The sequence below is a fragment of the Erythrolamprus reginae genome, chromosome 1 (assembly GCF_031021105.1).
Source record: "Erythrolamprus reginae isolate rEryReg1 chromosome 1, rEryReg1.hap1, whole genome shotgun sequence".
NCBI lineage: Eukaryota > Metazoa > Chordata > Lepidosauria > Squamata > Dipsadidae > Erythrolamprus > Erythrolamprus reginae.
This window is the reverse complement of record NC_091950.1, coordinates 330,868,634-330,883,549: the sequence shown is the minus strand read 5'-3', so window position 1 is coordinate 330,883,549 and position 14,916 is coordinate 330,868,634. Positions and strand designations below refer to the sequence as shown.

The window sequence follows — 14,916 nt, the reverse complement described above, 5'->3', positions numbered from 1 at the left end:
CATATTATGTCATGTGTTTTGCGAATCCCATGTGTTTCATATTAATTTTGACATAAAGTACAGAAGAGAACAAAGCCATAGTCATAGCCACATGGTTGCTTGGATCCAACCACAGGAAGTCTATCAAATTTATCTTGGAGTTTTAAAGCTTACTTCTTTCCAAATAGCAAAACTGTTGCCATTTCATTCCCCCGCTCCCCGATAGATATGCAAGTGTGAAAAATTCTAGGAGATCAGATCATTTTAAATGACACGTGTTTTGAGGGTATTTTAACAATGAAGAAGTGAACATATTCTAACTTTGGCTTTATTTTTTTTTTATTCAATTCAGCTTTGATTTTAACTAGATTATATAGTAATGATATTTATGTTAATTCATGAAGAACATCAATACAAAACATTTATTATACATTACCTTATGAAATGGGAAGCTATATAAAATTGATTTTAAAAACCAAAATCTAATTTAAAGGCTCATGAAATATTTAATTTGAAGATCTAAAAATACAATTGGCTGTCCAACACTGTGCTTTAAAACTGTGTTGAAAGCATTAGAAAGATATGCTGAGAATTGTTCTGATAGTTTTATGTTCCTTTCCTAAATATTTGTTTACTTCTGTTGGTTCACTAAAAGAAGCCAGCCAGATCGATGTTCTGAGAGTCCTTTACTTTTGCTTGTTTGGTTTTTTTTTTAAAAGGGGACACAATCTGAAGTTAGTCGGGGGAAAGATCAAAAGCAACATGAGAAAATATTATTTTACTGAAAGAGTAGTAGATCCTTGGAACAAACTTCCAGCAGACGTGGTAGATAAATCCACAGTAACTGAATTTAAACATGCCTGGGATAAACATATATCCATTGTAAGATAAAATACAGGAAATAGTATAAGGGCAGACTAGATGGATCATGAGGTCTTTTTCTGCCGTCAGTCTTCTATGTTTCTATGTTTCTTCTAAGGAAGCAAAATACAAAATATTACATTGAATAATCTATTGCAGGAAGGTAAAGAAATAGTCAGTATGAAAATTAAGGAATGTGAAATTTATAAGGCTGAGAAGAAATAATGGATTTGTCTCTGTTGCTTTGATAACAAACATCACCAATTTTTGTGTGACTAGACCAAGGGCACTTCTACTTGGGATTGTTGAGTTGTTTTCAGATCAGTTAAACGCCCCCTATATCAGCTACACCAGTTTTCTTTTACTTTTAGCTCTATGCAGTTCAAATCACGTTTGTTTTATTTTTTTATGTTTGGCATTAGAGTTCCATACAGCCTGTGGCCTGGCTGATTTTCCATGGGTGGGAACTCCTGGCTCCTTTGCCACTTCAGCCACAGTGAACTTGCACAGAGCTCTACAGCTAATGATCTCTGTATTCTTGTTTTACTTTGTTCATTGTTTAAAACTGATAGGTTAATGAGGAAGAGGAGGACAGAGCACTGGTTGATGGCCATACATGATTATTTCCCTATTTGTTAGCTAGGGAGAACATTGCTCTAGTGGGGTGGTTTCATTCTTACAGTGTTTGTAGTTAAAAATAACTGTTGCAAGATTGGAGTTTGCAAAAATAACTGTTGCAAAAATAACTACAGTGATCTCTCGATTAGCGCGGGGGTTACGTTCCAAGACCTCCCGCGCTAACCGATTTCCGCGTTATACTGGATGCGGAAGTAAAAAACCTTCTGCGCATGTGCGCCATTTTTTTTCATGGCCGCACATGCGCAGAAGGTGGAGTTTGCGTGTGGGCGGCGGGGAAGACCAAGGGGAGGTTCCTTCAGCCGCCCAACAGCTGATCTGCTCTGCAGCGCGGAAGCAGCGAGGAGCCGAAGATGGGGTAAAGGCAAAGGGGAAACCCCATCTTCGGCTCCTCGCTGCTGCCGCGCTGCGGAGCGGATCAGGTGTTGGGCGGCTGAAGGAACCTCCCCTTGGTCTTCCCGCTTGCCGCTTGCCAGTCCACACACGCCCCCCTGGATGAGCCGGCCACAGGGGCGAGGGGTGGGGATGAAGGGGCAGGACTTCCCGGGCGGAAGGCATGCTCGGCTCTGCCGCTCCAGCCCCTTTCGGCCGAGCAGCCAGGGAAGTCGAGCCAGGCGTGGCGGCGGCCTGCGCCGATGTTCCCCGCTGCGACGGAAGGCAGTCGCTTGGCTAGGGAGGCTCGGCCGAAAGCGGCTGGAGCGGCAGAGCCGAGCACGCCTTCCGCCCGGGAAGTCCTGCCCCTTCATCCCCACCCCTCGCCCCTGTGGTCGGCGGGAATGAAAGGGCAGGACTCCCTGGGTGGAAGGCGTGCTCGGTCTGCCGCTCCAGCCGCTTTCGGCCGAGCCTCCCTAGCCAAGCGACTGCCTTCCGTCGCAGCGGGGAACATCGGCGCAGGAGGCAGGATTGGACCGGGCGACCGGAGAAGCAGCGCTGCCGCCGCCACGCCTGGCTCGACTTCCCTGGTGCCACGGGGCTGGGCTCGGCTCCCCCCTCGGCTCCCCCCCTTACCAGCCCCGCCGCGGAAGGCTCCATTCTGTTCCCTGCCGGCCCGATTGAGCGGCCGGCGGTCTCCATTCAGGGAACAGAATAAAAAAAAAAATTTTTTTTTAAAAATTTTTTTTTTAAAAAATTTTTTTTTAAATATTTAAATATTTTATTTTTTAAATAATATCTTTTGAAAAACCGCGTTGCAGCGTTTCGCGCTAATCGAGAACGCGCAAGTCGAGGGACCACTGTATTGCAAGATTGGAGTTTATGAGAAACTCCCCATTTATATGCTTGCAAAAAAAAATGTCTGCAGGTAGTTAACACAATAAAAGAGGAGTGAACTCTTCCTTGGAAGAGTTATTGATTACCAAAGGGCACAAAAACAGTTAGTTTCAGTCTGCAAGAACATCCCAATTGATTTTCTTTGACTTTTCTGAATCCTGCCACAATGGACTTTTGAGCAAAATGTGTCCCATTGTAGTAAATAGGGATCTCTTTTCAAACTTGATTTTACTTATGGAATAATTTGGGAGGGGGGCTAACCATTGGGATATAAAAGATTAAAATCCCCTAATCCCCCCCCCCAAAGTATTCTATGCCACCTGAAATCATGGGAATTGGGTTTTTTGAAGCATACATCCTCTTCTAGATTGGGGCACAGTCACTTGTGTAAGAGAGACTGAATGGATATAAATGAGATGAAATGTCTGTATAATTGTGTATAAATGCTGGAGGGATTGTCCAACAGATTGGAGAAGGCTTACTATAGACATGTTTTTCAGCCTTGTACAGAGCCCTAAAAACTCCGTCTGCTTTATTGAATTACTTATATAAGATCTAAAGCATACACAGCCCTCCTGACACCTCAGAGTTCATTATGTTTGTGTAGTTGGGCAGTTGCTAATATGACATTTTGATCGGATGGCAAAAACAACAAAAATGTACAGTGCCCTTTAGCAAAACGTTCCAATTATTTTTCCTTGGTACTGAAAAAAACCTTGAAGATGAATTAATTAAAGAGGAAACAATTCATAGAAATTCTAGATTATTTTGTCCTGCCATTAATGCATTTTGCTATAGAAGCAAATTATGTCACAGTGAACAATCTGCTGCTATGTCAAAGATGCATCTGCCAACATTTATTTATTTATTTGATTTTTATGCCGCCCTTCTCCTTAGACTCGGGGCGGTTTATAACATGTAAGCAATAGCACTTTTTAACAGAGCCAGCCTATCGCCCCCACAATCCGGGTCCTCATTTTACCCACCTCGGAAGGATGGAAGGCTGAGTCAACCTTGAGCCAGTGATGAGATTTGAACCGCTGACCTACAGATCTACAGTCAGCTTCAGTGGCCTGCAGTACAGCACTCTACCTGCTGCGCCACCCCGGCTCTACATTGAGTTAGATCCTAAATAGGGCATCCACATCTCAAAATCTTTTAAGGTGGCTGGTGTGACATCACAAGTGAACCAATGTCCTTTTTATAAATGTGCATGCAACCAAATAACTATTCTTCAATTGCACCCACCATCTTGAAGATATTGACCCACACTTCCATGTCCATAGCTCACATTATATTCTCCCTACATAAATCCATTACTCCTTTAGCTACAGCCATACAACCAAGCCTGCTGACTTAACAGGATAGTACAATAGAGAGGAGGGAATGAAAATGCAGAGTTAGTGAAATTCTATTTACAAACAGTTCTAAAGCAGAGGACAACAGTTCGAGACCCAGTGATTTCCTTTTCAGCTACAAATACTGAGGCTAGAAACACATACAAACTATAGTAAAAAGCATTTCCCTGGATATACGTAATTAGAATATAATTTGGAGGTTCTCCTGGACTTGTGTGGTTGGCTCAAAAAGAAGATGGCAGCCATGATTAGGGGGCTCTAATCAGGGGTGGGCTGCTGCCTAAATGGGGTGTGTGTGTGCAGTGGGGTAGCGAAAGTGGAGCTCCACCCCAGAGCACCCAATTTGCACTGAAAGATGTTGAAAGAAAATGCAGGATGTCCTGCATAAGCCACGGCCACAGTGTGGTTGTTATATCTGCTCAGTTACAGCCGCAGATTAGAGCCGTGCGATAGGCGTCCCTATCCAGGGTGCTGATTGGCCGCCAGCCCGTAGTTACAATGTAAGCGGGAAGTTTCTCTCTGCGGGGATTAGGTGCTGCCTCAGGCAGCTTGTTATATATAAGCCTGTGTGTATGTTATTGCTTAAGTCTGTACCTGCCAGGCCTGGCATGAGTTCTGTAATAAACTACTGAGTTTACTTGAGGCCTTTATTATACTGGCGACGAGGTAGCGAGCCTATGCGGAAGATTGACAGTTGTGACAGTAAGTCAGGATGTCTGTACAATTAACATTCGCCCCCTTTGATCCTCAAGGGGAGACGTGGGACTCCTATGTCGCCCGTTTTGATTGTTTCCTGATCTCAAATGGATACCAGGACATTTCGGGGGATAGGAAGAGGTCCTATTTCTTGGGGTTTTGTGGCCCCGATATGTTTGAAACAGCTCGTGCCCTGTTTGCCCCAGTGTCCATCCATGATGTGTCTTGGGAGGACTTCTTGAAAACGTTACAAGATCATTATGCCCCTGCCCCTTCGAGGTGTGCTCGTCGCTACACTTTTTATCAGCGAAATCAAGCCGAAGGGGAGTCTATTAATGACTTTCTGGCTGCTCTCCGTAGAGCGGCGTTATATTGTGAGTTTGGGGACCTAAATGACTACCTTTTGGACAGATTAGTATTTGGAGTGAGAGACGGTCGCCTCAAGCGGCGCCTCCTGGCAATCCGGGATTTAACCTTTCAGGCAGCGGTGGCGGAGGCTCGTGCTTTCGAGTTATCTACACAATCCTTGGCTTCTATGGACAGCTCGGTTAATGTCACACAAAAGGCAGCCGCTGTGGTGGATAAACCCAAGCTGGCCCCGGAGGAGGAAGGCGATTTAGGGGGTGAGGATGAAGAAGTCTGCAGATTGGCTACGAATCGGGCTAGGGAAGCACCGGCGGGACATCCTCGTCCTCCTTTATCGCCATGCCGTGGTTGTGGGGGGGGGGTCCTTTTCGCTCTAATTGCCCGTCCCGAGATGTGGCGTGTTGGCGATGTGGTGCTAAAGGTCACCTCGCCAGAGTCTGCCGTTCTCGTAGATCCCCGGCTGCCCCGTTCCGGGAGCAGCGTGAGTTCTCTGGCTTCAATCCTCGGGGACAAAGGAGATTTCCCCCCACTAGAAGAGATGACTGCAACGCGGTGTACAGCTACCCTCGTCCTGTTTCTTCTTATGTCAGGAAGACCGCCGGCTCGGCTGAGAAAATTTCTGTGGTAGTTCAATTGGGGGGTTCTCGGTGTAACATGCAGGTGGACACAGGCTCTGCTCATTCTTTAATTTCATGGGCCACCCTCAAACGTTGTTTCCCCGTGTGGAAGAAGAGTCGCCTACTGCCCTGCGCTTTGAGCCTGAGGGATTACCAAGGAGCTGCAATTCCTATCATCGGAGAAGGCCGTTTTGCAGTCCGCTTTAAAACTTTCGCCGGCAGACTGCCTCTCGTAGTGGTGGATGGACCCTTTGCAAGCCTGCTCGGACTGGACTGGTTCTCTTCTCTGGGACTCTCTTTGGAGGGGGTAAATGCAATTAAGGGGGAGTCGGGTTTTGAGCAGCTGGCACGGGAGTTTCCTGCCGTTTTTGACAGTAACTTGGGTCGTTATACTGGCACCCCCATTTCGTTCAATTTAGATCCTAAAGTCCCAGCAGTTCGCTTAAAGGCCCGCCGTGTCCCTATTCCCCTCCATCCTAAGGTAGATGCAGAATTTCGACAGATTAATTGCCCAGGGGGTTTTAGAGCCGGTAGATCAGGCTGCGTGGGAGACCCCTATGGTGATTGCTTTCAAGGGGGATGGGGGAATCAGATTGTGTGGGGATTATAAGTGCTCTGTGAACCGTGCATTGGCCCACCATTCATACCCCTTGCCAGTAGTGCAACAGCTGCTACACACTCTGGGGGAGGGTCGGGTGTTTGCCAAGCTCGACCTATCCCAAGCTTACCAGCAGCTTCCCGTAGACTCCTTGACAGCCGAGGCCCAGGCGATCATCACCCATAGGGGGGTATTTAAATGCCACAGGCTGCAGTTCGGGGTTTCCATTGCCCCAGGGATTTTCCAGGGTTTGATGGAGCGTCTGTTATATAGGCTTGAAGGAACTGTGCCGTATTTCGATGATGTTCTGGTGTCGGGGAGTTCCACAGACGAATTAATGGCACGGGTGAGGAAGGTATTGGTTAAATTCAGGGAGGCTGGGCTTAAACTGAAAGCTAAGAAATGCGTGTTTGGTGTGCCCCAGGTCGAGTTTCTAGGCTTCACGGTGGATGCACAGGGAATACATCCGACCCCTGAAAAGATTCGAGCCATCAGGGATGCCCCCAGACCACAATCCAAGGGGGAGCTCCAAGCGTTCCTGGGTTTATTAAATTTTTATGCGGTCTTCATCCCGCATAAGGCATCGGTGGCTGAGCCTTTGCACAGACTTCTAGACAAGCATTCCCCTTGGCATTGGGGAAAGAGGGAGGAAGCCGCGTTCATGGGGGTTAAGGAGCTACTTACCTCTAACAATATCCTGGCTCAATACTCACCTGGGTTGCCTCTGGTGCTCACCTGCGACGCTTCTCAGTACGGGGTGGGCGCAGTTTTAAGCCACAGACTGCCAAATGGTACAGAAGCTCCCCTGGCTTTCTTCTCCCGCACGTTGGCTAAAGCGGAACGAAATTACGGCCACATCGACAAGGAGGCGCTGGCTCTGATTGCGGGAGTCCGAAGATTCCACGAGTACCTTTATGGCCGTCACTTCGAACTGGTGACAGACCACCAGCCGTTATTGGGGTTATTGTCTGGTTCCCGTCAAAGCCCTGTAGTAATATCCCCCAGGATGTCACGTTGGATCGTTTTCCTTGCCAACTATAATTACACCTTATTATACAAACCTGGGTGCCATATATCTCATGCAGATGCCCTTAGCAGATGCCCCCTGGCCGAAGTTTTAGTGGACCCCGCACCTGCATGTTCAGTATTTACGTTGTCAGAAGGGGGTCTTATCTTATCTGCAGCCGAGGTAGCTTGGGAAACGGGGCGGGATTTCATCTTGTCCCAAGTAAGGCAATGGGTGTTAAGGGGGTGGCCTGTCTCAGCCCCTGCCGAGGAGTATGTGCCTTTCTTCAGGTGTAGAACCGAGTTCTCTGTGGAAAGAGGAATTCTGCTGAGAGGTTGCAGGGTGGTAATTCCGAGTAGACAGCGCAGCCAGGTATTAGCTCTCTTGCATGATGGCCATCCAGGCATTGTACGCATGAAAAGCCTGGCGAGGGATTACGTGTGGTGGCCGGGGCTGGATAAGGGGTTAGAGCAAAGAGTGGCAGAGTGTAGGACATGCCAAGAGAACCGGCCTTTCCCTCCCCGGGGGGAGCCATTGGCGTGGGAGCCGCCTGCGGGCCCATGGGCCCGGATACATATTGATTTGGCCGGCCCCTTCATGGGGCAATCCTTCCTGGTGATTGTGCACGCACACTCTAAATGGGTGGAGGTGGTGCACCTAAAATCCACACAGTCACAAACGATTATAGAGGCATTGATGACAGTATTTGCCACACAGGGTTTTCCAGACCTCCTGGTTTCTGACAACGGCCCGCAATTCACAGCGGTGCTGTTCGAGTCGTTCTTGGCATCAGTGGGCATCCGTCACGCGCTGACCTCGCCTTGGCATCCGGCCAGTAATGGCCAGGCGGAATGGGCCGTTAGGTCAGTCAAGGAGTCCCTGAAGAAGATGACTGGGGGTTCATGGCAGAAGAGGTTGGCAGACTTGTTATTAGCACAGCACACTACTCCCTGCGTGGCCACTGGCAAGACCCCTGCAGAACTATTAATGGGTCGCAAACTTCGAATAGTTTTGGACAGGCTTCATCCGTGGTATTCACAGTCGGTGCCTTGGCCAGAAACCCCGGTCAGGAAGGTGAAAGTGGGAGATAGGGTGTTTGCGCGCTCGTATTCAGGAGAGCAGAATTGGGCAGAAAGTAAAATAAGCAGGGAGCTGGGTCCCAGGTCTTTTGAGGTCATGTTAAGGGATGGCCGAGTGTGGAGGAGACATTTGGACCAGATTCGGTTAGACAAGGGAATGAATACTGGCGAGGACAGGGGTCACAGCCACCCCGGGAATGCCCTGGAGGAAAGCCTAACCCGGGGCGGAAACAATGTGGGAACTGACAGCTCGGAAGAAGCCTTGCCGCTTGTAAGCGAGGAAAGCAGAGGGGCGAGTCCGGAGACCAGGGAGGAACAAACAATAGAGCCACGGAGATCGGGACGTCTGTGTAAGAGACCGGAATATTTGAAAGATTACGTGTGTGCTAACGAAAGGGATAGGAGTGTTATATCTGCTCAGTTACAGCCGCAGATTAGAGCCGTGCGATAGGCGTCCCTATCCAGGGTGCTGATTGGCCGCCAGCCCGTAGTTACAATGTAAGCGGGAAGTTTCTCTCTGCGGGGATTGGGTGCTGCCTCAGGCAGCTTGTTATATATAAGCCTGTGTGTATGTTATTGCTTAAGTCTGTACCTGCCAGGCCTGGCATGAGTTCTGTAATAAACTACTGAGTTTACTTGAGGCCTTTATTATAGTGGTAGTAAAAATTTTGGTAGCCCTTCACTGGCTCTAGTCCTGTGCACCAATTGTGTCCATTCTCTGGCTATGAGCTTTTGCTGATAGTCATTCATATACCAATCACTTCCTAATTGGATTTATTTATTTATTCATTCATTCATTCATTCATTTATTTATTAGATTTGTATGCCGCCCCTTTCCGTAGACTCGGGGCGGCTCACAACACAATAAAAACAGTTTATAACAAATCTAATAATTTACAATTTAAAATATTAAAAAAAACCATTATTAAACAGACATACACACAAGCATACCATACATAAATTGTATCGGCCCGGGGGAGATATCTCAGTTCCCCCATGCCTGACGACAAAGGTGGGTTTTAAGGAGTTTGCGAAAGGCGAGGAGGGTAGGGGCAGTTCTAATCTCTGGGGGGAGCTGGTTCTAGAGAGTCGGGGCCGCCACAGAGAAGGCTCTTCCCCTGGGGCCCACCAACCGACATTGTTTAGTTGACAGGACCCGGAGAAGGCCCACTCTGTGGGACCTAATCGGTCGCTGGGATTCGTGCGGCAGAAGGCGGTCTCAGAGATATTCTGGTCCGATGCAATGAAGGGCTTTAAAGTTCATAACCAATGGTACAATTCACTGTGCAGGGGGCTTTCCTTGAAGGCCATTCAGAAGTTGCAGCTCGTCCAGAATGCAGTAGTGATGCAGTTCTAGGCACCTGAAATTTGCCTATATCACACCACTGTTATGTATTACCTTTGAAGCCCTTGGGTTGTTTTCAACCCTGCCTCTCCCTGAGGGTATCTGCCCATCTCACCAGGCTAGATATGTGGGCGTACTCTGAGTTGCATCTAATGATCTCAATTGGATTTTAGGACAAAATTATTGGTCTTTTCTTTTATATTCTAATTTAAATAATAAAATAGAATGAATAGAGTCTTGCATTTGATAATTCTCCTTTTTTCATCAGACTGTAAATTTACAATGTGAAAAAACCTAAGAGCTTTGAGTGGTTCTCAAATGAAGATGTTTTTACCTCTAGCTTCACCAGTGTCAATGCAAAACTGACCTTTTATTTATTTATTTATTTATTTATTAATCAAATTTGTACGCCGCCCCTCTCCGCATGACTCGGGGCGGCTAACAACAGTAATAAAACAATATAAACAAATCTGATATTTAAGTTAATTTTAAAAAGAAACCCCAATTTAAGAGACCAATCATACATACAGACATACCATGCATAAATTGTTTATTTATTTATTTACTTATTGGATTTATAAGCCATGGGGAAGGGAATATCTCAATTCCCCCATGCCTGACGACAGAGGTGGGTTTTAAGGAGCTTACGAAAGGCAAGGAGGGTGGGGGCAACTCTGATATCTGGGGGGAGTTGGTTCCAGAGGGCCGGGGCCGCCACAGAGAAGGCTCTTCCCCTGGGTCCCGCCAAATGGCATTGTTTAGTCAACGGGACCCGGAGAAGCCCAACTCTGTGGGACCTAACTGGTCGCTGGGATTTGTGCGTCAGAAGTCATTATTATGAGTCCCCTAGCTTCTCTTCATTGTCAGGAAGTGATTTCTTTTTCTGTCTCTGGATGCTATTGTTAACAGTTTCCCATAATCTGTTCATTAATATAGATTGCTGTTTAATTTTAGCATAGCATATCCATGCATACCGTAGCTTTTCTTTCAATTGCACGGATAGATGAGGCTTCCTGTCTTTTTGAATTTTCTCTGTTCTTCATTTCCCCTTAGATAATTGATAAGAGCAAAAGAGACCCTTCAGAAGAAATTGAGATTCTTCTGAGATATGGACAGCACCCAAACATCATTACACTTAAAGATGTGAGTAGTTTTTCAAGGCACACATTTCTTGTACATATCTCCTTGCGAGTAAATGACCTATAAGAAAAGTTGCTTATGGAAACCTATATGATGCCCATTCCAACACTCTTGTGGAAATCTGTGCTATGTTATTGGGTTTAGAAGGTGCATTAACACATTTGCAATAATTGTTGTATTTGTTTAATTGCAATTATGCTTAATCCTGACGTTGGATCAGAATGTAAAGAAGTAACTACAAAGACCTTGTTGATGTATTTCCTTATGTAGGTAATAACTTTGTTCATGTATAGTGCCCTAATGCAAAAGTTTTCCATTTTACAAAATGGTAAGGATCGCTCTAATAACAGTTGACAGCAAATGTTGTCCCCCCTCCCCCCAAAAATAGAAATTGCCATTCTTTTAGGGACCTTCATGCTTTAAAAAAAATAGACACATATTTTTCATACAAGTAATGCAAATAAAATGGTATGATAAGTCTCTCCTCTTCCTAATTATTTTTGGAAATATGAGGGTTGAATAAAAAAATAATGTCTTCAGTGTTATAAGTTGCTTACAACAGATGGCAGAATGTCTACTACTAGAAGCTCTGATACATTCTTTAGCATCTATTGATTCATTTGGAAGTTATTGTGAAAATAGGTTGTATCACTGTTATTTCTCAAATGGGAGTCTGCAGTGAGTACTGATCAGTGTGCTTTAAGCCAGTGTTTCCCAACCTTGGCCACTTGAACATATCTGGACTTCAACTCCCAGAATTCCCCAGCCAGCCTTCGCTGGCTGGGGAATTCTGGGAGTTGAAGTCCAAATATCTTCAAGTGGCCATGGTTGGGAAACATTGCTTTAAGCAATGCACTGTGATTGAAATTTCTGACTGCCAAGGAGTCCCTCCAGTTAAAATTGACCGTCAAATACAGGTTGTTTATAGTTACGATTGCGGCGATATGAGTAGTGTGTATTGCTATATCCAAAAAGGTAAAAATATGGAACCAGAAGAGAGATGATCTGAGATACCAGCCAATGAGTTGAATCTGAGAAAAGTTGTTGAACTCATTAAGGGCATTTGGGTAACCCGAAGAGAAGTTGCGGTCACGCTTTGCATATCTAAGGAATGTATGATGTAATGATGTGTGACGGAATGATCTTCAGTATCAAAAGATTTATGCAAAATGGTTTCTTCAGATGCTGACTGCAGAGATGAAAGCTTCAAGTTTTAAACTTTACCACCAGTTGTCATGCTGTCAAAAAAAAGCGGCCAATGAAACATATGCTCTTCATTACCAAGAAATGAAGCCTCGGTCCATGAAATATCATCACAAAACTTCACCTGTGTGGGGTGGGGAAATTAAACCCCAGGCTTTGGCAGGAAAACTTGTGGTTATGGTTTGGGGATATACAGATGGTGTTATTCAGAAGGATTTCCTCGAACCTGATACCAGTATCAAATCAGAACAATACACCACAACACTCAAAACTTTGAAACAGCAATTGAAACAACGTTCAGAATCACAAGAAAGAGATTTTATTGCAATAGGACAATAAGGTATTAGCCACCTGAGGAGCAACTGTAAAATTAGATTTCACTACATAATGCAGACTTGGCATCATTGGACTTCCACATTTCCTCCCAACTGAAGCAATATCTACAGGGACATTGTTGTAATCAAATGAAAATGTGGAAAGTATTAGATTCACACTGGAATGAAGAGTCAAGATGTAGGAACCGTTGAGTATCTTTATTATCTATTAGCCAGAACTAATATGGACAATATTACTTGTTTTGTTTATTAAATTATCCCTATTTCAAAGTTATGGAAGAGGAGACATAACTTTTAATTGAACTCTCATACCATAAAATGATCAGATAAATAAAGGATGATGACACCAAGTTCACATTTCCTATACAGAGCATCACATCCTGAAGGCTGCCCTGCAATATGTAATTTTTCATAACCTCCCTGATTTATACGTCAACAGAAACAATAAATTATTTCAATTCAATTTATAACAGTCATAGACCAGGATAAATAAAAACACTCAATTAAATATTCTAGAATAAAATAATAAATAACATTTAAAATATGTGGTCCAGTCTGTCAATTATATATGTTCTAACTATACAAAAATTACAATCCATAAACTGTGTGGCCCGTAGTCAGTTTATTACTAAAAGGGAAAGGAAGTAACGATTTTATCTTTGTTTATTTAAAAACAGGGACCAGAGATATGGGGTGGGATGCACATGGCTAGGCTCATCTACTTCAACTCATACTTCACAATCAGAAGTATGCTGTCAGGAAATATTTGAATTAAGCTGGGGCAGCCACCCAGAGTATTTCAGGAGTTGGGAGGCATATAAGCATAATTAATAAGAATTAATTAATAAATTCTGTCAATTCTTATCATTGATCATACCATTTGGGGATAATGGAAATTGAAGTCCCAATCACTGGATGGCACCAACTGATTGAGGCTTCAATTTTCATTATCCCCAAATGGTATGATCAATGATAAGAATTGACAGAGTTTATTAATTAATTCTTATTAATTATGTTTATATGCCTCCCAACTCCCGAAGAACTCTGGGCAGCTTCCAACAAGTAAAAAACAATTCTTAAAACACTAAAGAACATTAATTAGAAAACCCCACTAAAACATATACAGTGATACCTCGTCTTACAAACGCCTCATCATACAAACTTTTCGAGATACAAACCTGGGGTTTAAGATTTTTTTGCCTCTTGTTACAAACTATTTTCACCTTACAAACCCACCGCGGCTGCTAGGATGCCCCGCCTCTGGACTTCCGCTGGCAGCGAAGCACCCGTTTTTGCACTGCTGGGATTTCCCTGAGGCTCCCCTCCATGGGAAACCCCACCTCCGGACTTCTGTGTTTTTGTGATGCTGCAGGGGAATCCCAACAGGGGAATCCCAGCAGCGCAAAAACGGGTGCTTCGCAGGCAACGGAAGTCCGGAGGGGGTGCTTCCCAGCGAGGGGAGCCTCAGTGAAATCGCAGCATTGCAAAAACAAAGAGGTCCAGAGATGGTGTTTCAAGGACTTTGGTGTTTTTGTGATGCTGCGATTTCACTGATGCTCCCTTCGCTGGGAAACCCCACCTCCGGACTTCCGTTGCCAGTGAAGCGCCCGTGTTTGCAATGCTGGGATTCCCCTGCTGGGATTCCCCTGCAGCATCACAAAAACACAGAAGTCCAGAGGTGGGGTTTCCCATGGAGGGGAGCCTCAGGGGAATCCCAGAAGTGCAAAAACGGGCACTTTGGCTGGCAAAAGGGGTGAATTTTGGGCTTGCACGCATTAATCGCTTTTCCATTGATTCCTATGGGAAACATTGTTTCGTCTTACAAACTTTTCACATTAAGAACCTCGTCCCGGAACCAATTAAGTTTGTAAGACAAGGTATCACTGTATATTCTCACAATAATTTCTCATTCATGGCCAGATTTAGGTGGTGTCACAGTCGATCAACCACCCCAGGCCTGCAGTTCAATAAAACGTTAAAGTTAATTAAAATGCAGGTAACTTGAGCTAATGTAATCACCTGCATTAAGAACCATGGACATTTGATTTCCCATCAAGCAAGGCCTGTTTGATTCCTGGAAATCAGGAAAGGAATAAGTGTGTGGGAGTTTTTTTTGTTTTTTGTTTTGGTAAAACTTTGTATTTGCACAATAATATAAGTGGTCCTCAACTTACAACCACAATTGAGCCCAAAATTTCTCTTGAAAAGCAAGCAGTTGTTAAGTGGGTTTTGCCTCTTAATATTACTTTTCTTGCCACATGAATGAATCACTGCATCACTGCTTAACAACCACTGCAATTGTTAAGTTAGTAACATAGTTGTTAAGTGAATCTGGTTTCCCTATTGACTTTGTTTGACAGAAGGCTGCAAAAAGGGATCACATAATCTCGGGGGCCTGCAGCCATCATAAATACATGCCAGTTGCCAA

At 44.9% G+C, this 14,916-nt stretch overlaps 1 protein-coding gene across 1 annotated transcript in view; it reads left to right on the top strand.

Moving 5' to 3' along the window:
- Positions 1 to 14,916, top strand: part of RPS6KA2 (ribosomal protein S6 kinase A2) — a 157,432-nt gene that overhangs the window by 126,218 nt on the left and 16,298 nt on the right. Inside the window, exon 15 of the mRNA XM_070733839.1 lies at positions 10,864 to 10,953. Within this exon, the coding sequence (XP_070589940.1) occupies positions 10,864 to 10,953 (90 nt within the window). The remainder of the gene's footprint in view (positions 1 to 10,863; positions 10,954 to 14,916) is intronic.